This window comes from Mustelus asterias, unplaced genomic scaffold (genome assembly GCF_964213995.1).
Source record: "Mustelus asterias unplaced genomic scaffold, sMusAst1.hap1.1 HAP1_SCAFFOLD_1862, whole genome shotgun sequence".
In the NCBI taxonomy this organism is placed as follows: domain Eukaryota; kingdom Metazoa; phylum Chordata; class Chondrichthyes; order Carcharhiniformes; family Triakidae; genus Mustelus; species Mustelus asterias.
In genome coordinates, this window is record NW_027591807.1 from 50,001 (window position 1) to 73,543 (window position 23,543).

The 23,543-nt window shown below is 52.6% G+C and overlaps 1 protein-coding gene across 7 annotated transcripts in view; it reads left to right on the forward strand.

Annotated features, from left to right (window-relative positions):
• The window catches only part of LOC144488789 (ultra-long-chain fatty acid omega-hydroxylase-like), a 49,610-nt gene extending 26,367 nt beyond the window's left edge, over positions 1-23,243 (forward strand). For 6 of the 7 annotated variants that reach the window (XM_078206893.1, XM_078206889.1, XM_078206891.1 and 3 more), the window contains 8 exons: positions 5,882-5,935; positions 6,671-6,798; positions 9,089-9,210; positions 12,460-12,727; positions 14,007-14,073; positions 15,697-15,826; positions 19,732-19,865; positions 22,658-23,051. In XM_078206893.1, the coding sequence (XP_078063019.1) occupies positions 5,882-5,935; positions 6,671-6,798; positions 9,089-9,210; positions 12,460-12,727; positions 14,007-14,073; positions 15,697-15,826; positions 19,732-19,865; positions 22,658-22,905 (1,151 nt within the window). In that variant the 3' untranslated portion in view covers positions 22,906-23,051. Of the gene's footprint in view, positions 1-5,881; positions 5,936-6,670; positions 6,799-9,088; positions 9,211-12,459; positions 12,728-14,006; positions 14,074-15,696; positions 15,827-19,731; positions 19,866-22,657 lie in introns of all 7 variants that reach the window. The other variant, XM_078206888.1, reaches the window with a different exon arrangement.
• Positions 23,244-23,543: the final 300 nt, after the last annotated feature.

The following is a 23,543-nucleotide window of genomic DNA, read 5'->3' on the forward strand; positions in this document are numbered from 1 at the left end:
TCCCTCCCATTCGTGATCCAGATGGGTTTTTACAACAATCGATGACAGTTACATATCAAAGCAAAGTTGTTTCAGTGGGAGAGCATTTTGGGCTTAGCGACCATTATTCCATAAGATATCATGGATAAGGACAAGGCCTTCGGATGAGGGTGCTGAATTGGGGTGAGAGCTAATTACACCCAAATTCGACAGGAACAGGGGAATGTGGATTGGAAGTGGCTATTTGAGGGCAAATCCATGTCTGGAATGTGGGATGCTTTTAAAGGCCAGTTGCCTGAAGCGCAGGACAGGCACGTCCCCGCTAAAATGAAGGATAGAAATGGACATGGATGACAAGGGAAGTTGTAAGCTTAGTCAAAGGGAAACATACTAGAGGTCTAGGCATCCAAAAACCGACGAAGCCCTTTGAGGAGTACAGTGGATCTAGGGAAATTTCACAGTAACTTCATTGCAATGTTAATGTACATCTTGTGACTAATAAATAAAAGGAAAGAAAGAAAGGAAGTAGGAAGGAAATTAAACGTGGAATTAGGTGGGCTAAAGGGGCCATGAAATGTCTTTAGCAAACAGGGTCAAGGAGACTCCCAAGGTTTTTTATGCATATATTAGGAGAAAGAGGGTAGCAAGAGAAAGAGTGGGCCCACTTTAGGACAATGGAGGGAACCACAGGAAGTGGGTGAAATCCTTAATGAGTACTTTGTATCGGTATTCACCAAGGAGAAGGACATGACGGATGTTGAGGTCAGGGATAGGTATATGAACACTCTTGAGAACGCCAATATATCAAAGGAGGAAGGGTTGAGAATCCTAAATTGCATTAAGGTAGACAAGTCCCCAGGGCCGGATGGGATCGATCCCAGGTTACTGCGGGAGGCAAGGGGAGAAATAGTTGGGGCCTTAATAGATATCTTCACATCTTCTTTGACCACAGGCAAAGTTCCAGAGGACTGGAGAATAGCCAATGTTGCTCCCTTGTTTAAGAGAGGAAGCAGGGATAATCCAGGAAATTATAGGCCGGGGAGCCTGATGTCTGCGGTAGGGAAGCTTTTGGAGAAGATACCGAGGGACAGAATACATGCATATCTGGAAGATAATGGACTAGTTAGTGACAGGCAGCATGGTTTTGTACGGGGAAGGTCATGTCTCACCAACTGGATTGAGTTTTTTGGAGAGGTGACAAGAAAATTGATGAGGGAAGGGCTGTGGATGTAGTTTATATGGACTTTAGCAAGGCATTTGACAAAGTCCATCATGGCAGACTGGTACAAAAACTAAAATCACATGGGATTCAGGGTTATAGAAGACAGGGAGTAGCGGTGGAAGGGTGTTTTTCAGAATGGGGATCTGTAGCTAGTTGTGTTCCGCAGGGATCAATGCTGGGACCGCTGTTGTTTGTGGTGTATATAAATGATCTGGAGGAAAATGTGGGGGGTCTGATTAGTAAGTTTGTGGATGATACAAAGAGTGGTGGAGTTATTGATAGTGCCAGGATTGTCAGAGGATCCAACAGGATATAGATAGATTGGAGACTTGGACACAGAAATGGTGGCACAGTGGTTAGCGCTGCTGCCTCACAGTGCCTGGGATCCAGGTTCGATTCCCGGCTTGGGTCACTGTCTGTGTGGAGTCTGCACGTTCTCCCCGTGTCTGTGTGGGTTTCCCCCAGGTGCTCTGGTTTCCTCCCACAGTCTGAAAGATATGCTGGTCAGGTGCATTGACCATGCTAAATTCTCCCTCAATGTATCCAAACAGGTGCCGGAGTGTGGCGACTAGGTGAGTTTCACAGTGACTTCATTGCAGTGTTAATGTAAGCCTACTTGTCACTAATAAATAAACTTAAAGAAATGGCAGATTGAGTTTAATCCGGACGAATGTGAGGTGATGCATTTTGGAGGATCAAATTTAGATGTGAATTATATTGTAAATGGCAAAACCCTTAGGAATGTTAATATACAGAGGGATCTGGGCGAGCAGGTCCACAGTTCCCTAAAAGTGGCAACACAAGTGGCCAAGGTGATTAAGAAGGCATTTGGCATGCTTGCCTTCATTGGCCGGTGCATTGAGTACAGGAGTTGGGAAATCATGTTGCAGCTATATAAAACCTTGTTTAGGCCGCATTTGGAGTGTTGTTTGCAGTTCTGGTCGCCACACTACCAGAAGGAAGCTTTGGAGGGAGTGTAAAGAAGGTGCACCAGGACGTTGCCTGGTCTCGAGGGTGTCGGCTATGAGGAGAGGCTGAATAAACCAGGATTGTTTTCACTGGAAAGACGGAGGTTGAGGGGAGACCTGATAGAGGGTCTACAAAATGATGAGAGGCACAGACAGGGTGGATAGTCAGAGGCTTTTTCCCCAGGGTGGAAGTGTCAATTACAAGGGGACACAGGTTCAAGGTGAGAGGGGGAAAGTTTAAGGGAGATGTGCGGGGGAAGTTTTTCACGCAGAGAGCGGTGGGTGCCTGGAACGCGCTGCCAGAGGAGGTGGTGGAAGCAGGCACATTAGCAACATTTAAGAGGCATCTGGATGGGTCCATAAATAGGGAGGGAATAGAGGGATACGGACCGAGTAAGGGGAGGAGGTTTTTTTTAGTTTAATTAGGGCATCATGATTGGCGCAGGCTTGGAGGGCCGAAGGGCCTGTTCCTCTGCTGTACTTTTCTTTGCTCTTTGTTCAAACTGCTGCAAATCTGAAATAAAAACAGAAAATTCTGGATAAACTCAGCAGGTCTGGCGGCACCTGTGGAGAGAGAAACAGAATTAGCGTTTTGGGTCTGGAAATGACCCTTTTACAGAGTTTCCCAATCACCGTTACTGAGACTAACTCTCAATTCCAGATTTATGAATTGAATTTACATCCTTCAGAGCTTTAGTCTGGGCCTCTGGACCGGTGGGCGACCTTACCACTGTCGGCTGTCTCCCCTAGCAACGCCAGGCCTCATTGGCCACACAGTGGGGTAAGTGAATATTGACCTGCATTCTGCACACACCCCCCTTACGACCTCTGGGCAATTATCCAACACCTACCCTCCCCCCACCCCCTCCCCATGCTCACAGTCGAAAGGGGTGAGGGTCCTGCACCTGACTGTTCTTGGAATTGGTGCCCACTGTCAGGGTCATAGGTCAAAGTTCACCAAGAAAAACCTCAACTGCAGTCAGGGGAAGCACCCCCCCCCCCCCCCCCCCCCACCCCTTGCAATAAATGCCAACAGGTCTGGCCAGGGGTGGAAGGACTTCCCTCCCCCAGACAGTTTGGAGAAAGTTGATCCCCCCCCCCCCCCCACCCCTTGCAATAAATGCCAACAGGTCTGGCCAGGGGTGGAAGGACTTCCCTCCCCCAGACAGTTTGGAGAAAGTTGATAGAATGTTTTCAACAGTCGGAGGAGAAGTCAGTGATTAGTGAGGAACTGACCTTTGTCAGTGCCAGGGGTTTAATATTTAACCGGTATTGGATTGTACTTTGTGTCCGCGGCCTGTACCTTCACGTGAGGGTTTGAGGAACAGTGGATTATTTAAATGCAGAAAATGAGCAGGTCATTAGTGGGACCTACACCATACGACACTGGCTCAGTCAGTCCCTTTGACTGTATCTGTGAGACAATGTTTCACTTTATAGAATCATCCCATCTGATTTCCCACACATTCCTTGCCCTGCGTGCAGGGGCAATGGACTTGTTCCCCATTGATACTCCTCTTTTAAAATTCATTCCTGGGACATGGGCGTCGCTGGCTGGGCCATCATTTATTGCCCATCCCTAGTTGCCCAAGGGCAGTTGAGAGTCAACCACATTGCTGTGGCTCTGGAGTCCCATGTAGGCCAGACCGGGTAAGGACGGCAGATTTCCTTCCCTAAAGTGACCCAGATAGGTTTTTCCGACAATGGTTTCATGGTCATCAGTAGATTCTTAATTCCAGATATTTTTTATTGAATTCAAATTCCACCATCTGCCGTGGTGGGATTCGAAACCAGTCCTCCGACCATTAGCTGAGTTTCTGGATTAATAATCTTGCGATAGTACCGCTAGCCTAGCGCCTCTCCTGTGCAATGATAGTGCTTGTCGTGGCTTTTATTACCCATCTTATCTCCAAACTGGCATTGTCCCCATCTCCCAGATCTCTGTCACCCGCACAGGGAGAAACCAGACTGATCAGACAAAGTCCCCATTGCTAAATTACTGCAGGAAAGGGCAGCTTTGAACTTTGCAATGGGCTAGGCCATCGGGAATTTGATTTTGATTTATTGTTGTCACATGTATTGGGTTACAGTGAAAAGTATTGTTTCTTGCACACTGTACGGACAAAGCATACCATTCATAGAGAAGGAAAGGAGTGCAGAATGTAGTGTTACAGTCATAGCTAGGGTGTAGAGAAAGATCAACTTAATGCGAGGTAGATTCATTCAAAAGTCTGACAGCACCAGGGAAGAAGCTGTTCTTGAGTCGGTTGGTGCGTGACCTCAGACTTTTGTAGCTTTTTCCCGGCGGAAGAAGGTGGAAGAGAGAATGTCCGGGGTGCGTGGGGTCCTTAATTATGTTGGCTACTTTCCCGAGGCAGCGGGAAGTGTAGACAGTGAAAGGATGAATGTTCCACCCGCTCTCACCAACCAGCTTGGATCCTGTCAGTAGAAGTTGCCCTCTTCCATTTGCAATGGCCTGATTGGGCAGGTGTTTCCCTGAGTGAGCCACAGGAATCTGAAACCACACAATCCTCATGGTTTCTCGAAGAAGAGCCACGTTTCAGAGGTTGTAGATCAGCAACCTTTGGAAAGAAATTTGGGCCATGGGCTGTACTCCTCCCCTGGCGCTGGGTCAACATCCTGGGACCCCCTCGCTAACAGCACTGTGGGTGTACCTACACCACACGGACCACCGCGGGTTCACGAAGGCAGTTCGGCACCACCTTCTCAAGGGGCAATTAAAGATGGGCAATAAACGCCCATCTCCGTCACCCACACAGGGAGAAACCAGACTGATCAGACAATCCCCATTGCTAAATTACTGCAGGAAAGGGCAACTTTGAACTTTGCAATGGGCTATCGGGAATTTGAGGCGGACCAACTGGAGCTGAGGAAACAGCGACAATTAACGAAGGATGGAGGTGGATGGAACCACCAAGCTGCCGGTCTGTCCAACCACAATATTCCTGTGTGTGTTCACAGAGGGGTCCTTGAAGGGACCACGAGGGGCCTCGGCAGAAGCCTGAAGCTAAATCTCTTTATTTTTCTCTTAACTCGAGTTAATTTAAGCTTAGTTTATTTATTTATTAGTCACAAGTAAGGCTTGCATTGACGCTGCAATGAAGTTACTGTGAAATTCCCCTCGTCACCACACTCCGGCACCAGTTCAGGTCAATGCACCCTAACCAGCACGTCTTTCGGACTGTGGGAGGAAACCGGAGCACCCGGAGGAAACCCACGCAGACACGGGGAGAACGTGCAAACTCCACACAGACAGTGAGCCAAGGCTGGAATCGAACCCGGGTCCCTGGCGCTGTGAGGCAGCGGTGCTAACCACTGTGCCAGCAGAGCAGACTCCACTCAGATGGTGACCTGAGCCGGGACTGGAATAGGGAGTGATTCAGCAACGGGAAAGGATAAGTGGCAAGTGCAGGAAAAGTTGGTGACACATTAGAAAGGAGGACACGAATGTGTATAATCAGCTCCAGACAGAGTGAAGCCAGCCCCACCCTCGGTAATCACTGTGTCTAATGAGGTAACTCTTGGCAATGCCAAGAGTTCTGCCTTTCTGAGTTATTTTACAGTTTGAATTCCTAACATTTAGTTTTCACCCCCACCTTCCTGCACCCCTCCACCCCCCTTCCCTGCACCCTCCTCCCCCTTGCGCCCCTCCAATGCCTCCGCCCCCCCTGCACCTCCCTCTCTGTTTCAGCTCCAATCGCTCCGAAGGACAAGCTGTTCTACGGCTTCCTCAAGCCCTGGCTGGGTAAGCGGCGGCCATCTTGGGCCTCGTCACGTTTGTCTTCGTCCAGCAGGTGGCGCCCACCAGCCCGCGCCGTGGCTTTGGCACCAGCGCCTCTGGGTGATGGGAGCGGGGAGTCGGCTGGACGATCGCGCGAGGACGAGTCTTGGGGATGAGTGGGTAGGGGGGGGTGTGTGGTTGAGGGGTGGGGGGGGTGTGGTTGAGGGGTAGGGAGGGGTGTGTGGTTGAGGGTGGGCGGGGGTTTTGGGGTGATTGAGGGGAGCAGGCGGGGTTTTGGGGTGACTGAGGGGAGCGGGAGGGGGTTTTGGGGTGACTGAGGGGAACGGGCGGGGTTTTGGGGTGACTGAGGGGAGCGGGCGGGAGTTTTGGGGTGACTGAGGGGAGCGGGTGGGGGTTTTGGGGTGACTGAGGGGAGCGGGCGGGGTTTTGGGTGACTGAGGGGAGCGGGCGGGGTTTTGGGGTGACTGAGGGGAGCGGGCGGGGGTTTTGGGGTAACTGAGGGGAGCGAGCAGGGGTTTTGGGGTGACTGAGCGGAACGAGCGGGGGTTTTGGGGTGACTGAGGGGAGCGGGCGAGGGTTTTGGGGTGACGGGGCGGGCAGCTGGGTGGTGGGTCTTGCAGTTTAGACAGTTGTAGTGAATACTCCAGGGCCTTGCCCGCACTCACAATGCCGTGCTGCACATCCGGACCTCCTGCCACTGGCTATCTGACCCCTGACCTTTCCCCTCTCTCCTATCAGGTGATGGTTTGCTGATCAGTAAAGGGGAGCGATGGGCGCGTCACAGGCGTCTCCTCACCCCCGCATTCCACTTCGACATCCTAAAACCCTACGTCAAAATCTTCAATCAATCAACAAACATCCTGCATGTGGGTAACAGCAAGTGTGAGCGGCAGTGTGAGCGGCAGTGTGAGTGTGAGCGGCAGTGTGAGTGTGAGCGGCGCTGTCCGTGAGTGTGAGCGGCGCTGTCCGTGAGTGTGAGCGGCACTGTGAGTGTGAGCGGGCACTGTGAGTGTGAGCGGGCACTGTGAGTGTGAGCGGGCACTGTGAGTGTGAGCGGGCACTGTGAGTGTGAGCGGCACTGTCCGTGAGTGTGAGCGGCACTGTCCGTGAGTGTGAGCGGGCACAGAGAGTGTATCACTGTGAGTGTGAGTGGCACTGTGAGTGTGAGTGTGTCACTGTGAGTGTGAACGGCACTGTCCGTGAGTGTGAGCGGCACTGTGAGTGTGAGCGGCACTGTCCGTGAGTGTGAGCGGCACTGTCTATGAGTGTGAGCGGCACTGTGAGTGTGTCACTGTGAGTGTGAGCGGCACTGTGAGTGTGTCACTGAGTGTGTGAGCAGCACTGTCCGTGAGTGTGAGCAGCACTGTCCGTGAGTGTGAGTGGCACTGTCCGTGAGTGTGAGCAGCACTGTCCGTGAGTGTGAGTGGCACTGTCCGTGAGTGTGAGCGGCACTGTGAGTGTGAGCGGCACTGTCCGTGAGTATGAGTGGCACTGTGAGTGTGAGCAGCACTGTCCATGAGTGTGAGCGGGCACTGAGCGTGTGTCACTGTGAGTATGTGTGGCACTGTCTGTGTGTGAGCAGCACTGTCCGTGAGTGTGAGCGGCACTGTCCATGAGTGTGAGCGGCACTGTAAGTGTGAGCGGCACTGTGAGTGTGAGCGGCACTGTCCGTGAGTGTATCACTGTGAGTGTGAGCGGGCACTGAGAGTGTGTCACTGTGAGTGTGAGTGGCACTGTCCGTGAGTGTGAGTGGCACTGTCCGTGAGTGTGAGCAGCACTGTCCGTGAGTGTGAGCGGCACTGTCCGTGAGTGTGAGCGGCACTGTCCGTGAGTGTGAGCGGCACTGTCCGTGAGTGTGAGTGGCACTGTGAGTGTGAGCGGCACTGTGAGTGTGAGCGGCACTGTCCGTGAGTGTATCACTGTGAGTGTGAGCGGCACTGTGAGTGTGAGTGGCACTGTCCATGAGCGTGAGCAGCACTGTCCGTGAGTGTGAGCGGCACTGTGAGTGTGAGCGGCACTGTCCGTGAGTGTATCACTGTGAGTGTGAGCGGGCACTGAGAGTGTGTCACTGTGAGTGTGAGTGGCACTGTCCATGAGTGTGAGCAGCACTGTCCGTGAGTGTGAGCAGCACTGTCCGTGAGTGTGAGCGGCACTGTGAGTGTGAGCGGCACTGTCCGTGAGTGTGAGCGGCACTGTGAGTGTGAGTGGCACTGTCCGTGAGTGTGAGCAGAACTGTCCATGAGTGTGAGCAGCACTGTCCGTGAGTGTGAGTGGCACTGTGAGTGTGAGCGGCACTGTGAGTGTGAGCGGCACTGTCCGTGAGTGTATCACTGTGAGTGTGAGCGGGCACTGAGAGTGTGTCACTGTGAGTGTGAGCAGCACTGAGAGTGTGTCACTGTGAGTGTGAGCAGCACTGTCCGTGAGTGTGAGCAGCACTGTCCGTGAGTGTGAGCGGCACTGTGAGTGTGAGCAGCACTGTCCGTGAGTGTGAGCAGCACTGTCCGTGAGTGTGAGCAGCACTGTCCGTGAGTGTGAGCGGCACTGTGAGTGTGAGCGGCACTGTCCGTGAGTGTATCACTGTGAGTGTGAGCGGGCCTGAGAGTGTATCACTGTGAGTGTGAGCGGGCCTGAGAGTGTGTCACTGTGAGTGTGTCACTGTGTGTGAGTGTGTCACTGTGAGTGTCACTGTGTGTGAGTGTATCACTGTGAGTGTCACTGTGTGTGAGTGTATCACTGTGAGTGTGTCACTGTGTGTGAGTGTGTCACTGTGAGTGTCACTGTGTGTGAGTGTATCACTGTGAGTGTGAGCGGGCCTGAGAGTGTGTCACTGTGAGTGTGTCACTGTGTGTGAGTGTGTCACTGTGAGTGTGTCACTGTGTGTGAGTGTGTCACTGTGAGTGTCACTGTGTGTGTGTATCACTGTGAGTGTGAGCGGGCACTGCCCGTGAGTGTGAGCGGCACTGTCCGTGAGTATGTTTGTTCAATCTCTCCTCAAAGCTAACACCCTCTGAACCAGGGGCAACATCCTGGTAACCCTCCTCTGCGCTCTCTCAGAAGCCTCCGCGTCCCGCTGTCAGTCTGGCGAGCAGAGCTTTACGCAATACTCCAAACGCAGCCCAGCTGAAGTCCTGTTGTGTGTTTGTGTTCCCATCGCAGGAGAAGTGGAGCGGGCTGATTGCCGAGGGTGCGTCCTCGCTGGAGATGTTTGAACACGTCAGCCTGATGACCCTGGACAGTCTGCTGAAATGTACCTTCAGCTATGACAGCAACTGTCAGCTGTGAGTAACCCGGGGGCGGGGGGGGGGGGGGGGGGGGGGGGAGGGAGGGATGGAGCGGGCCCCTGGGGGGGGGGGGGGGGGAGGGAGGGATGGAGCGGGCCCCTGGGGGGGAGGGGGGGATGGAGCGGGGCCCTGGGGGGGGAGGGGGAGGATGGAACGGGCCCCTGGGGGGGGAGGGGGGGGATGGAGCGGGCCCCTGGGGGGGGAGAGGGGGGATGGAGCGGGCCCCTGGGGGGGAGGGGGGGGATGGAGCGAGCCCCTGGGGGGGAGGGGGGGATGGAGCGGGCCCCTGGGGGGGAGGGGGGGATGGAGCGGGCCCCTGGGGGGGGAGGGGGGGATGGAGCGGGCCCCTGGGGGGGAGGGGGAGGCTGGAACGGGCCCCTGGGGGGGGAGGGGGGGGATGGAGCGGGCCCCTGGGGGGGGAGGGGGGGGATGGAGCGGGCCCCTGGGGGGGGAGGGGGGGGATGGAGCGGGCCCCTGGGGGGCAGGGGGAGGATGGAACGGGCCCCTGGGGGGGGAGCGGGGGGATGGAGCGGGCCCCTGGGGGGGGAGGGGGGGGATGGAGCGGGCCCCTGCGGGGGGAGGGGGGGGATGGAGCGGGCCCCTGGGGGGCAGGGGGAGGATGGAACGGGCCCCTGGGGGGGGAGGGGGGGATGGAGCGGGGCCCTGGGGGAGGAGGGGGAGGATGGAGCGGGCCCGTTGGGTGGAGGGGCAGATCAGGCTCTGTGAGGCCTCACCCCGGCCTGCTCTGCGTCTGTCACTCTCAGCGCAGAGTGCTCAGCTTTCCGAGGGGTGGGTGGCGATTCATTCCTCTGAATTCCAATGAGTATAGCCCCAGTCTACTCAGTCTCTCCTCATAAGCCAACGCTCTCAACTCCGGAACCAACAAAGAACAAAGAACAGTACAGCACAGGAACAGGCCCTTCGGCCCTCCAAGCCTGCGCCAATCATGATGTCTGCCTAAACTAAAACTGTACACACTTACAGAGTCCGTATCCTTCCATTCCCATCCTATTCATGTATTCGTCTAGTTGCCCCTTAAATGCCGCTATCGTACCTGCTCCCACCACCTCCCTGGGCAGCGCGTTCCAGACATTCACCACCTTCTGTGTAAAAATTCAATCTAGTGAATCTCCTCTGCACCCCCTCCAGTGCCGGTATATCCTTTCCAACATTATGTATGGGCGGCACGGTGGCACAGTGGTTAGCACTGCTGCCTCACAGTGCCAGGGACCTGGATTCGATTCCGGCCTTGGGTCACTGTCTGTGTGGAGTCTACATGTTCACAAGAGATGGTTGAGATCCTAAATGAATATTTCTCATCAGTATTTACTGTTGAGAAAGGCATGGATGTTAGGGAACTTGGGGAAATAAATAGTGATGTCTTGAGGAGTGTACATATTACAGAGAAGGAGGTGCTGGAAGTCTTAAAGCGCATCAAGGTAGATGAATCCCCGGGACCTGATGAAGTGTATCCCAGGACATTGTGGGAGGCTAGGGAGGAAATTGCGGGTTCCCTAGCCGAGATATTTGAATCATCGATAGTCACGGGTGAGGTGCCTGAAGATTGGAGAGTGGCAAATGTTGTGCCTTTGTTTAAAAAGGGCTGCAGGGAAAAGCCTGGGAACCACAGGCCAGTGTGTCTCACATCTGTGGTGGGTAAATTGTTGGAAGGTATTTTGAGAGACAGGATCTACAGGCATTTAGAGACGCAAGGACTGATTAGGGACAGTCAGCATGGCTTTGTGAGTGGAAAATCATGTCTCACAAATTTAATTGAGTTTTTTGAAGGGGTAACCAGGAAGGTAGATGAGGGCAGTGCAGTTGATGTTGTCGACATGGACTTTAGCAAGGCCTTTGACAAGGTACCGCATGGCAGATTGTTGCATAAGGTTAAATCTCACGGGATTCAGGGTGAGGTATCTAAATGGATCCAAAATTGGCTTCTTGACAGAAGCCAGAGGGTGGTTGTAGAGAGTTGTTTTTCAAACTGGAGGCTTGTGACCAGTGGTGTGCCTCAGGGATCAGTGCTGGGTCCACTGTTATTTGTCATTTATATTAATGATTTGGATGAGGATATAGGAGGCATGGTTAGTAAGTTTGCAGATGACACCAAGATTGGTGGCATAGTGGACAGTGAAGAAAGTTATCTCCAATTGCAAAAGGATCTTGATCAATTGGGCCAGTGGGCTGACGAATGGCAGATGGAGTTTAATTTAGATAAATGCGAGGTGATGCATTTTGGTAGATTGAACCAGGGCAGGACTCACTAAGTTAATGGTAGGGCGTTGGGGAGAGATACAGAACAAAGAGATCTAGGGGTACATGTTCATAGCTCCTTGAAAGTGGAGTCACAGGTGGACAGAGTGGTGAAGAAGGCATTCGGCATGCTTGGTTTCATCGGTCAGAACATTGAATACAGGAGTTGGGACGTCTTGTTGAAGTTGTACAAGACATTGGTAAGGCCACACTTGGAATACTGTGTGCAATTCTGGTCACCCTATTATAGAAAGGATATTGTTAAACTAGAAAGAGTGCAGAAGAGATTTACTCGGATGCTACCGGGACTTGATGGATTGAGTTATAAGGAGAGGCTGAATAGACTGGGACTTTTCTCTCTGGAGCGTAGGAGGCTGAGGGGTGACCTTATAGAGGTCTATAAAATAATGAGGGGCATAGACAAGGTAGATAGTCAATATCTTTTCCCAAAGGTAGGGGGGTCTAAAACTAGAGGGCATAGGTTAAAGGTGAGAGGGGAGAGATACAAAAGTGTCCAGAGGGGCAATCTTTTCACAGAGGGTGGTGAGTGTCTGGAACAAGCTGCCAGCGGTAGTAGTAGTGGCGGATACAATTTTATCTTTTAAAAAGCATTTAGATAGTTACATGGGTGCGATGGGTATAGAGGGATATGGGCCAAATACGGGCAATTTAGCTTAGGGATTTTAAAATAAAAGGGCGGCATGGACGAGTTGGGCCGAAGGGCCTGTTTCCATGCTGTAAACCTCTATGACTCCCTGTGTCTGCGTGGGTTTCCTCCGGGTGCTCCGGTTTCCTCCCACAGTCTGAAAGACGTGCTGGTTAGGGTGCATTGACCCGCCGGAGTGCGGCGATTAGGGGAATTTCACAGTAGCTTCATTGCAGCGTTAATGTAAGCCTTACCTGTGACTGATAAATAAAACTTTAACTTTGAAAAATGTCCTATATGTTCCAGCGTTAACAGCTATCATTTCTCTGTGTGTCCCTCGCCAGGAAGTCCAGTGACTATATCACTGCGATCTATGAGCTCAGCACGCTGGTGGTAAAGAGGGAACGGTGTCTGCCACATCACATTGACTTCATTTACAAGCACTCGGCCAATGGCAAGCGGTTTGCGAGGGCGTGTAACCTGGTACACTCCTACTCTCTGGATGTGGTCCAGCGCCGACGGGAAGTCCTGAAGGAACAGGGGACAGAGACCTGGCTTCAATCCAAACGGGGCAAAGTCATGGACTTCCTGGACATCTTACTGCTGTCAAAGGTCAGAATTTCATCACTGCAAATGCCATCAGTGATCGGACCGATCCCCCCCCCCCCCCCCCCCCCCCCACCAACCCCCCAACCCCACAGCAAGTGGCACCTCCTCACCACCCCCCGCCCCCTTTCGCCCTTATTTCTCTCACTCTCTGGGGGTCTCCTCACACAGTCAGCCGCCATCCACTTCCGCACCCGGCAGGGGCGGCTCTCGGGAATTACAACCAAGACTTGCATTCCGCTAGCGCCCTTCACATCCTCAGAGCATGCGCAAAGTCCTTGCAGCCACTTACCCAGGCGTAGCCAATGGGGGTGCAGAGATGTTGCAATGGGGGGGTGGGGGAGGGGGGAGATGTTGCAATGGGGGGGTGGGGGAGGGGGGAGGTGTTGCAATGGCGGGGGGGAGGGGAAGGGGGGTGGAACGCAGCAGCCAGTTTGGGGCAGGAGTGCTGCTTTGTCCTTTATCATGGCCGCAGGAAAAGATGAGATTTATTTTGCAAACAAATTGCCCGGAAAAGAGCGGATTAATTTCCGGTTTGCCGTGTTGGTCTTCTTAGTTATTTTATTCCTTTATGCTGCCCTCGAACTGAGTGTCTCGTTCGGCCATTTCAGAGGGTGGTTTAGAGTCAACCCCATTGCTGTGGCTCTGGAGTCACATGTAGGCCAGACCGGGTAAGGACGGCAGATTTCCTTCCCTAAAGGGACATTAGTGACCCAGATGGGTTTTACGATAATTGATGATAGTTTCATGGTCACCATTACTGAGACTAGTTTTCAATTCCAGATTTTTTATTGACTGAATTTAAATTTCACCAGTTGCCGTGGTGGGATTTGAACTCAGTTAACGTTCTGGGGGACCCGGGTTCGAATCCCGCCACGGTGTAATTTGAATTCAATAAAAAATATCTAGAATTAGGAATCTACTGATGACCATGAAACTGTTGTCAGAAAAACCCATCTGGTTCACTAATGTCCCTTTAGTGAAGGAAATCTGCCGTCCTTACCCGGTCTGGCCTACATGTGACTCCAGAGCCACAGCAATGTGGTTGACTCTCAACTGCCCTCTGAAATGGCCGAGTGAGACACGAAGCAAGAAAGCGGCTCACCACCTCCTTCTCAAGGGCAACTAGGGATGGGCAATAAATGCTGGCCCAGCCAGCGACGCCCATGTCCCAGGAATGAATGAAAATACATAGTGAGAAGGTGGGGAGTTATTGTCCATGGACAGGCGGTGAAATGTGTGGCGCTGTAATGGGGATTGAACCTCTGGCTCTCTCTCTCTCCAGGATGAAGATGGCAATGGCCTATCAGATGAGGCAATCCAGTCGGAGGCTGATACCTTCATGTTTGAGGGTAAGTGTGGTGTTTGAATTCCGATTGGTTGTCAGCCTGTCTGGTACACTAGTTTCACCCTGATGCAGCGCGCTGTAAAAGTCCACTTACTCCTGCTGTGAGATCCCAAAGTCGCCTCTGATACAATCTCAAAGGCAAATTACAGTCAACCACATTGCTGTGGCTCTGGAGTCACATGTAGGCCAGACCGGGTCAGGAAGGCAGATTTCTTTCGCTAAAGGAAGTGAACCAGATGGGTTTTTACAACAGTTGATCTGTGGACGGCACGGTGGCACAGTGGTTAGCACTGCTACCTCATAGCGCCAGGGACCTGGGTTCGATTCCTGGTCTTGGGTTACTGTTTGTGCGGAGTCTGCACATTCTCCCCATATCTGTGTGGGTTTCCTCCTGGTGCTCCGGTTTCCTCTCACAGTCTGAAAGACGTGCTGGTTAGGGTGCATTGGCCGTGCTAAATTCTCCCTCAGTGAACCCGAACAGGTGCCGGAGTGTGGCGACTGGAGGATTTTCACAGTAACTTCATTGCAGTGTTAATGTAAGCCTCACTTGTGACTAATAAAAAAACTTTAACTTGATAGTTTTGTGGTCACCATTACTGAGACTAGTTTTCAATTCCAGATTTTATTGATTGAATTTAAATTTCACCAGTTGCCGTGGTGGCATTTGAACCCGTGTCTCCCAGGGCATTAGCCTGGGCCTCTTGATTACTAGTCGAGGGTTGTAAGGTAGGAAATGCTGTGGCCCACTTACGCACAGCAAGATCCCACATGCAGCAACATTGGGCTTCCGGATGATGGGTTTTGGTGACATCAAATCAGAAGAAGTGCTGGAAAGACTCAGGAATGGAAGCCGGGTCCCTGGCGCTGTGAGGCAGCGGTGATACCCACTGTGCCACCGCGCCGCCCCATTTGGATGGACGCTTTGTGGAACTAAACTTGCAGCACTGCGGGAATAGAGTAGGGGCAGGGTGGGGAGGGAGATGGGATGAGCCCAATGGGCTGAATGGCCTCCTCTGTGCGGTAGAGGCTTGGACTCGAATGGACCGACCTTTCATCTACTAAAGCAGCAAGGGGGAGAAATGGAATTCCCCATTGTCCCCACCTGGGGAGGCGGAGGAGAATCCGTCTCCCCCCCTACCCGGAACTCGGAGTGTTGGGGCGTCTGGGGGAATAGTGTGGGGAGGGGGAGGTTTGGACTGGCTGGAAACATAGGGGGGGTGGGATCCACAATTACCCCCCCCCCCCCCTCCTTCTGTCTCTCACTTTCTGTCTCTCTCTGTCTCGGTCTCTGTCTCTCTCTCTGTCTCTCTCTCTGTCTCTCTCTCTGTCTCTCTCTCTCTTTCTGTCTCTGTCTCTCTGTGTCTCTCTCTTTCTTTCACCGTCTCTCTTTCTCCCTCTCTCTCTGTCTCACTTTCTCTCTTTCTGTCTCTCCCCCTCTCTTTCTCTCTCTCTTTTTCTCTGTCTCTCTCTCTCTCTCTGCTCCGCTAAAGAAACATTAAACATGTCCTTGGCTTTTCACAACGCCTGGAACATCTGCAAACCCTGAGCGGCCGGAGTGTAATTTCAGCCGGATCTTTGCCGAGAGGTGTTTGGGAATCACCGCGACTTTCTTCCTTTTCCCTCTCAGGACACGACACAACAGCCAGTGGGATCTCGTGGGTTTTGTACAACCTCGCCAGGCACCCCGAGTACCAGAGCAAGTGCAGGGCGGAGATCGAGGACTTAATGAGGACCAAAGACGATGATGAGTTGGAGTGGTGAGTGACTGAATCCTTAGTTCAAATGTCTTACCTTATAGGCTAAATGTGACAGACAGAGCGTAGGCCATTCGACCCGTCCAGCCTGTGCCAACATGGAATACGATCTTGGCTGATCTTGGGCTTTGACTCCCATTTTCCTGTCGGTTCCCCTCAATTCCCCAAAAATCCATCAATCCCGGCCTTAAATATATTCAACAATGGAACATCCACAACCCTCGGGGAGAGAATTCCAAAGATTCCCAACCCTTTCTCCTCATCTCAATCCTGAATGAACGGCCCATTATCCGGAGACTGGAGCCAGTGCTTTAGATTCTCCAATCAGAGGAAGCAAAGAGAGTCCATCCTCTCCCCCCTTTCAAATTCTTGGAAGTTTCAATAAGATTGCCCCTCGTTCTTCCAAACTCCGGGCAGTACAGACCACAGGCTCCTTAGGCAGCATCTTCCAAACCCACCACCACTTCCATCTAGAAGGACAAGGGTAGCAGATACATGGGAACACCACCACCTGGAGGTTCCCCTCCGAGTCACTCACCGTCCTGACTTGGAAATATATCGGCCGTTCCTTCACTGTCGCTGGGTCAAAATCCAGGAACTCCCTCTCTAACAGCACTGTGGGTGTACCTACACCAGATCGGCTGCAGTGGTTCAAGAAGGCGGCTCACCACCACCTTCTCAAGGGGCAATTAGGGACGGGCAATGAATGCTGGCCTGGTCAGTGATGCCCACTTCCTGTAAATAATTCATTTGTGGGACTTGGGCGTCGCTGGCTGGGCCAGCATTTATTGCCCATTCCTAGTTGTCCGAGGACAGTTGAGAGTCAACCATATTGCTGTGGCTCTGGAGTCACATGTAGGCCAGACCGGGTAAGGACAGCAGATTTCCTTCCCTAAAGGGACATTAGTGAACCAGATGGGTTTTTCCGACAATAGTTTCATAGAAACATAGAAGATAGGAGTAGGAGGAGGCCATTCGGCCCTTCGAGCCTGCTCCACCATTCATCACGACCATGGCTGATCGTCCAACTCAATAGCCTAATCCTGCTTTCTCCCCATAACCTTTGATCCCGTTCACCCCAAGTGTTATATCCAGCCACCTCTTGAATACATTCAATATTTTGGTATTTTTCACAGTCATCAGTAGATTCTTAAATCCAGATATTTATTGAATTCAAATTCCACCATCTGCCGTGGCGAGATTCGAACCCAGGTCCCCAGGACGTTAGCTGAGTTTCTGGACTAATTATCTAGCGATAATACCACTAGGCCATGACCTAATTAATTTTAAAAATCCATATTACACTGCTGTGCTGAAATGGATAAAGAATTTGCACAGAATTTACAGCCAAGACACAGGCCATTTGGCCCATCAGGTACAGCAGAGACACAATCCGTGGTAGGGAAGTTGTTGGAGAGGATTCTTAGAGACAGGATGTTTGTGCATTTAGAACGGAACAATCTCATTAGTGACAGACAGCATGGTTTTGTAAGAGGGAGGTCGTGCCTTACAAATTTGGTGGAGTTTTTTGAGGAAGTGACAAAAACGGTTGATGAAGGAAGGGCCGTGGATGTCGTCTATCTGGATTTCAGTAAGGCATTTGACAAAGTCCCACATGGCAGGTTGGTTAAGAAGGTTAAGGCTCATGGGATACAAGGAGAAGTGGCTAGATGGGTGGAGAACTGGCTTGACCATAGGAGACAGAGGGTAGTGGTCGAAGGGTCTTTTTCCGGCTGGAGGTCTGTGACCAGTGGTGTTCCGCAGGGCTCTGTACTGGGACCTCTGCTATTTGTGATATATATAAATGATTTGGAAGAAGGTGTAACTGGTGTAATCAGCAAGTTTGCGGATGACACGAAGATGGCTGGACTTGCGGATAGCGAAGAGCATTGTCGGGCAATACAGCAGGATATAGATAGGCTGGAAAATTGGGCGGAGAGGTGGCAGATGGAGTTTAATCCGGATAAATGCGATGTGATGCATTTTGGAAGAAATAATGTAGGGAGGAGTTATACAATAAATGGCAGAGTCATCAGGAGTATAGAAACACAGAGGGACCTAGGTGTGCAAGTCCACAAATCCTTGAAGGTGGCAACACAGGTGGAGAAGGTGGTGAAGAAGGCATATGGTATGCTTGCCTTTATAGGACGGGGTATAGAGTATAAAAGCTGGAGTCTGATGATGCAGCTGTATAGAACGCTGGTTAGGCCACATTTGGAGTACTGCGTCCAGTTCTGGTCGCCGCACTACCAGAAGGACGTGGAGGCGTTAGAGAGAGTGCAGAGAAGGTTTACCAGGATGTTGCCTGGTATGGAGGGTCTTAGCTATGAGGAGAGATTGGGTAGACTGGGGTTGTTCTCCTTGGAAAGACGGAGAATGAGGGGAGATCTAATAGAGGTGTACAAGATTATGAAGGGTATAGATAGGGTGAACAGTGGGAAGCTTTTTCCCAGGTCGGAGGTGACGATCACGAGAGGTCACGGGCTCAAGGTGAGAGGGGCGAAGTATAACTCAGATATCAGAGGGACGTTTTTTACACAGAGGGTGGTGGGGGCCTGGAATGCGCTGCCAAGTAGGGTGGTGGAGGCAGGCACGCTGACATCGTTTAAGACTTACCTGGATAGTCACATGAGCAGCCTGGGAATGGAGGGATACAAACGATTGGTCTAGTTGGACCAAGGAGCGGCACAGGCTTGGAGGGCCGAAGGCCTGTTTCCTGTGCTGTACTGTTCTTTGTTCTTTGTTATAAAGCTTCAATAAGGATGTCCTTGCTATAGAGGGAGTGCAGCGAAGGTTTACCAGGCTGATTCCTGGGATGGCAGGTCTGTCATATGAGGAAAGACTAAGTCGGTTAGGATTATATTCACTGGAGTTAGCAAGAGTGAGAGGGGATCTCATAGAAACTTATAAGATTCTAACAGGGTTAGACAGGGTAGATTCAGAAAGAATTTTTTTTTTATTTCAAAAATATACTTTATTCACAAAAACAAAATCTCCAATAAAACATTGCAAAATGACAGATCCAAAAGTCATAAACAGTGCAAAAAAGAATCATTTTTACAGTACAATACAGTGCTTATTTACAAAAACATTACATTTCGTTACATTTCATTTCTTAAAACTATAATCATGCGTCAGAGTTTACTGTGTGCCGTTATTGTTCAGATTGGCACACAGTTACGCGGGCCGAGGGTATTCTGCAGTTACCCGGCCCTCGGTCTGCCTCGGTTGAGATGCTTTACACGGTGGCCTTTCCCCATTGTGCCTTGGCGGCGGCTGCTCCAACCTTGAGCGCGTCCCTGAGCACGTAGTCCTGGACCTTGGAATGTGCCAGTCTGCAACACTCGGTCGAGGACAATTCTTTCAGCTGGAAGATCAGCAAGTTTCGGGCGGACCAAAGCGCGTCCTTCACCGAGTTGATGACCCTCCAGCAGCAGTTGATATTTGTCTCGGTGTGCTTCCCCGGAAACAGCCCGTAGAGCGCAGCGCCCTGCGTCACCGAGCTGCCCGGGACGAACCGCGACAAATACCACTGCATCTCGTTCCAGACCTTCTTTGCAAAGGCACATTCCACAAGGAGGTGTGCAACCGTCTCCTCAGCCCCGCAGCCGCTTCGAGGGCAGCATGCGGTGAGGTTGAGCCCTCGGGCATGCATAAAGGATCTGACGGGGAGTGCCCTTCTCACCACTAGATTGGGGAGACTGTGCCCAAGGCCAGCGTAGGTTTTTAAGAAAATCTTGACTAACGTGTGTTGGGCCCAAGCGTTGAGTTGGGAATCTCCTGCTTTCTTTGCGGTTTTGTGATGATTTCCCCTTTGTTTTGGGGTCCTTTGGGGCGGATTGCTATTCCTTCACCCCCTCACCGTGTGTATGTGTCCTCTTCTCCTCTCCCCTCCCCCAACCCCTCAGGGATGATCTCTCCCAGATTCCCTTCACCACCATGTGCATAAAGGAGAGTCTGCGTCTACACCCGGCAGTTACCACGGTCGCTCGCTGTTGCACTGAGGACATCAAGCTTCCTGATGGCAGGGTGATCCCCAAAGGTGAGGCAGCACACGGCACTGGGGTTTAAAGGGTTAAATAAAGCCAGGGCGGGATTGTGCTCCCTTGTGTCTGAAGGTTGGCCGATATCTAACTGAGGCGGGAAAGGGGCTTTCAACCCTTAGGGTCGATGGAAAAAAGTTTTAAAAGGTTTATTTATTAGTCACAGGTAAGGCTTACATTAACACTGCAATGAAGTTACTGTGAAATTCCCCACCATTACCGGGGGAAGACATTACCCACCATAGAAAGGGAGGCCATTCGGCCCATCTTGTCCATGCCAGCCCAAGGACACCCAGATGCCCTTTCTAATCCCACCTTCCTGCACCCCGGCCCATAGCCCTGTCACTCAAGGTGCAGATCCAGGTACTTTAAAAAGAGTTTAGGGTCTCTGCCTCCCACCATCAGCGAATTCCAGACACCCAGCACCCTCTGCGTAAAAAGGTTCTTACTTAGAAGATAGGAGGAGGCCATTCAGCCCTTCTACCTCACGCCCCCTCTACACCGACTGCCACTTATCTTGAATCTATGTCCGCCCGGTTCTAGAATTCTCCACCAAGGGAAGCAATTTTCTCCTGCCCACTCTCTCTCTTCCCCTCATAATTTTGTAGACCTCAATCCAGTCACCCCTCAGCCGCCTTTATTCCAAGGAAAATAACCCCATTCGACCCAACTTCTCCTCATAGCTAGACTTTTCCAGCCTGGCAAGATTCTTGTTAAACCTCCTCTGCCCTCTCTCCAGAGCAGTTACATCCTTCCTGTAATGTGGTGACCAGAACTGCACGTAAGGGTGTGGGGTGGTGGGTGTATGGCGGGTGGGGGGGTGTGGTGAGCCTCATCCTGCCAGAGAGGGCAGTGCTGAGCGGGTCACTGCCCATGCGCCAATCTTTCAGTGGGGAGATTGGCACATGCGCACTGCACCCCCCTGCACCCCCTCACCCATCGCGGCCTCCTAATCGCTGGCCTCCTGTTTATCCCCGAACCCCCGCCCCACCCTGATCGCTGGCCTCCCGACACCCCCAACGGTCATCCCCAATCTCTGCCACCATGACCAGCTCTGACACCCACCCGCCGGCCCTGATCTACCCACCCGATGGCCAGCCTCAACACCCCCCCCACCCCCCGCTCCCCCACCCCCCACCATGACCAGCCCCAATTGCCCTCCTCCCTCCCCCACCAATTCCAGTGCAGAGTGGCAGTGGGTCACCACCAACCACTGATCACTGATCACTCTTCCCCCCCCCGCCCCCAATATGCCCCACCCGTCTGGCCCTGTCCCCTTGGGCAGTGCCGGAGTGCCCGGTGGGCAGTGCCAGGGTGAAGAGGAGAGATTGGATACGCTGGGGTTACTTTTCTATAAAAACAAAGGAGGATGAGGGGTGAACTCGTGATTGAGGTGTGGAGAATGATGAGGGTCTGAGACAGGGTGGACAGGAAAGATTTGTTTTCCCCCCCCGAGCTGAGGGATCAACTACCAGCGGGCACAGATTTAAGATGATTGGTAGAAGGATTAGAGGGAGCATGAGGAAAAACCTTTTTGCCCAGGGGGTGGTGGGGTGGGGGAGGGGGATTCTGGAATTCACTGTCTGAGGCCGCTGGAGACAGAAACCCTCGACCCATTTAACAGGAACCCAGGGGATCAGATTTGGAAACGCTGGAAGCTGCGGGGCTGTACGTGCGATAGGGGCTGGCCGTTAGCTTTTAAAATGAATTTTTTCTTCGGTCAGCACAGACATGATGGGCCGAAGAGCCTCTTTCCGTGTTGTAACTTCCCTGTGACAGGCTGTGACAGTGGATCTCTCTCTCTCCCTGATAGGCTGTGACAGTGGATCTATCTCTCTCTCCCTGATAGGCTGTGACAGTGGATCTCTCTCTCTCGCCCTGATAGGCTGTGACAGTGGATCTCTCTCTCTCTCCCTGATAGGCTGTGACAGTGGATCTCTCTCTCTCTCCCTGATAGGCTGTGACAGTGGATCTCTCTCTCTCCCTGATAGGCTGTGACAATGGATCTCTCTCGCCCTGATAGGCTGTGACAGTGGATCTCTCTCTCTCTCCCTGATAGACTGTGACAGTGGATCTCTCTCTCTCTCTCTCTCCCTGATAGGCTGCGACAGTGGATCTCTCTCTCTCCCTGATAGGCTGTGACAATGGATCTCTCTCTCCCTGATAGGCTGTGACAATGGATCTCTCTCTCTCTCTCTCTGATAGGCTGTGACAGTGGATCTCTCTCTCTCCCGGTGGTGAGGGGGGGGGTGATTCTCCCAGCTAGGGCAGTGCAGTGGGCCAGGAGACTCGAGCGGAGTCCGTGTAGCGGGATCCCACTGGGCGCCACGGCCTCCGGTTGCCGGATTTCCGGCCTAATCAGCCCTGCACCAGAAATCGGCGTGGCGCTGAGTGAAATATTTAAATCTACATTTTAATATCTTTAGCGGGCCCGGGACTGAAGTCCCTGCGGGGAAATCGGAGGTGGGTTGGGGAGACCAGTGATCGGGGGTGGGGGGCGGGGGGGGATGGGGGCTGCACAGCCAGCGGTGCGGGGGTGGGGGCTGGGGTTGGGGGGGGATGGGGGCTGCACAGCCAGCGGTGCGGGGGTGGGGGCAGGGAGGGGGAGGGGTACACACTCTGTACAATCTCCTGCCTTCTCCCCGGATTGTGTGTCCCCTCTCCCTCTCCCCCCCTCCCCCTCCCTCAGGATAAACATGGGGGTTAATCTGCATCAATTGGGGTTGTTTTTCAGTCTCTCACGAGCGTGTGTTGGAGGCAGTCACTGTCAGCGTTGTGTTTTATTTTGTAGGGAATACCTGCCTGATCAGTATATACGGGACCCACCACAACCCGGCCGTCTGGCCGGACCCTGAGGTACGGACGCCTTCCGCTTTACGGCAAAGTAACAAGAGTTGGGCCGGCTGCACCCTCCCTCCTCCCCGACTCCGTAGGGAGGGAGGCATCGAGAGTGCGGGAGGGAGTGTTGGAGCCTGCGGCCCACAAATTGCGAGAGTGGCAGCCGATTTGCAGACACCGCGCGGCCTACTAAAGTCTTAAAATGGCAGCCGGGCACGTAACATCCGCCACACGGACAGAGGACAAACAAGAGGCGCGCCGTTACCCACTGGGGAGCACCGGCTTGTGGATCCTTTACATAGGCAACCAAGGAGTGCCCCCCCTTCCCAGCACGGTGGCACAGCGGTTAGCATTGCGGCCTCACAGCGCCAGGGACCCGGGTTCGATTCCCGGTTTGCACTGTGTGGAGTTTGCACGTTCTCCCCGTGTCTGCGTGGGTTTCCTCCGGGTGCTCCGGTTTCCTCCCACAGTCCGAAAGACTGGTTAGGTGGATCGGCCACGCTAAATTCTCCCTTAGTGTCAGGGGAACGAGCAAGGGTAAATGCATGGGGTTAGAGGGATAGGTTCTGGGTGGGATTGTGGTTGCAGACTCGATGGGCTGAATGGCCTCTTTCTGCACTGAAGGGATTCTATGATGTTGTGTGAAAGACGTGCTGGTTAGGTGGATTGGCCAGGCTAAATTCTCCCTCAGTGTAACCCGAACAAGCGCCACAGTGTGGCGACTAGCGGATTTTCACAGTAACTTCATTGCAGTGTTAATGTAAGCCTACTTGTGACACTAATAAATAAACCCCCGCCCGACTTTCTTTCTTCTCAAGGGCAGGCCGAGGGGACTGTGG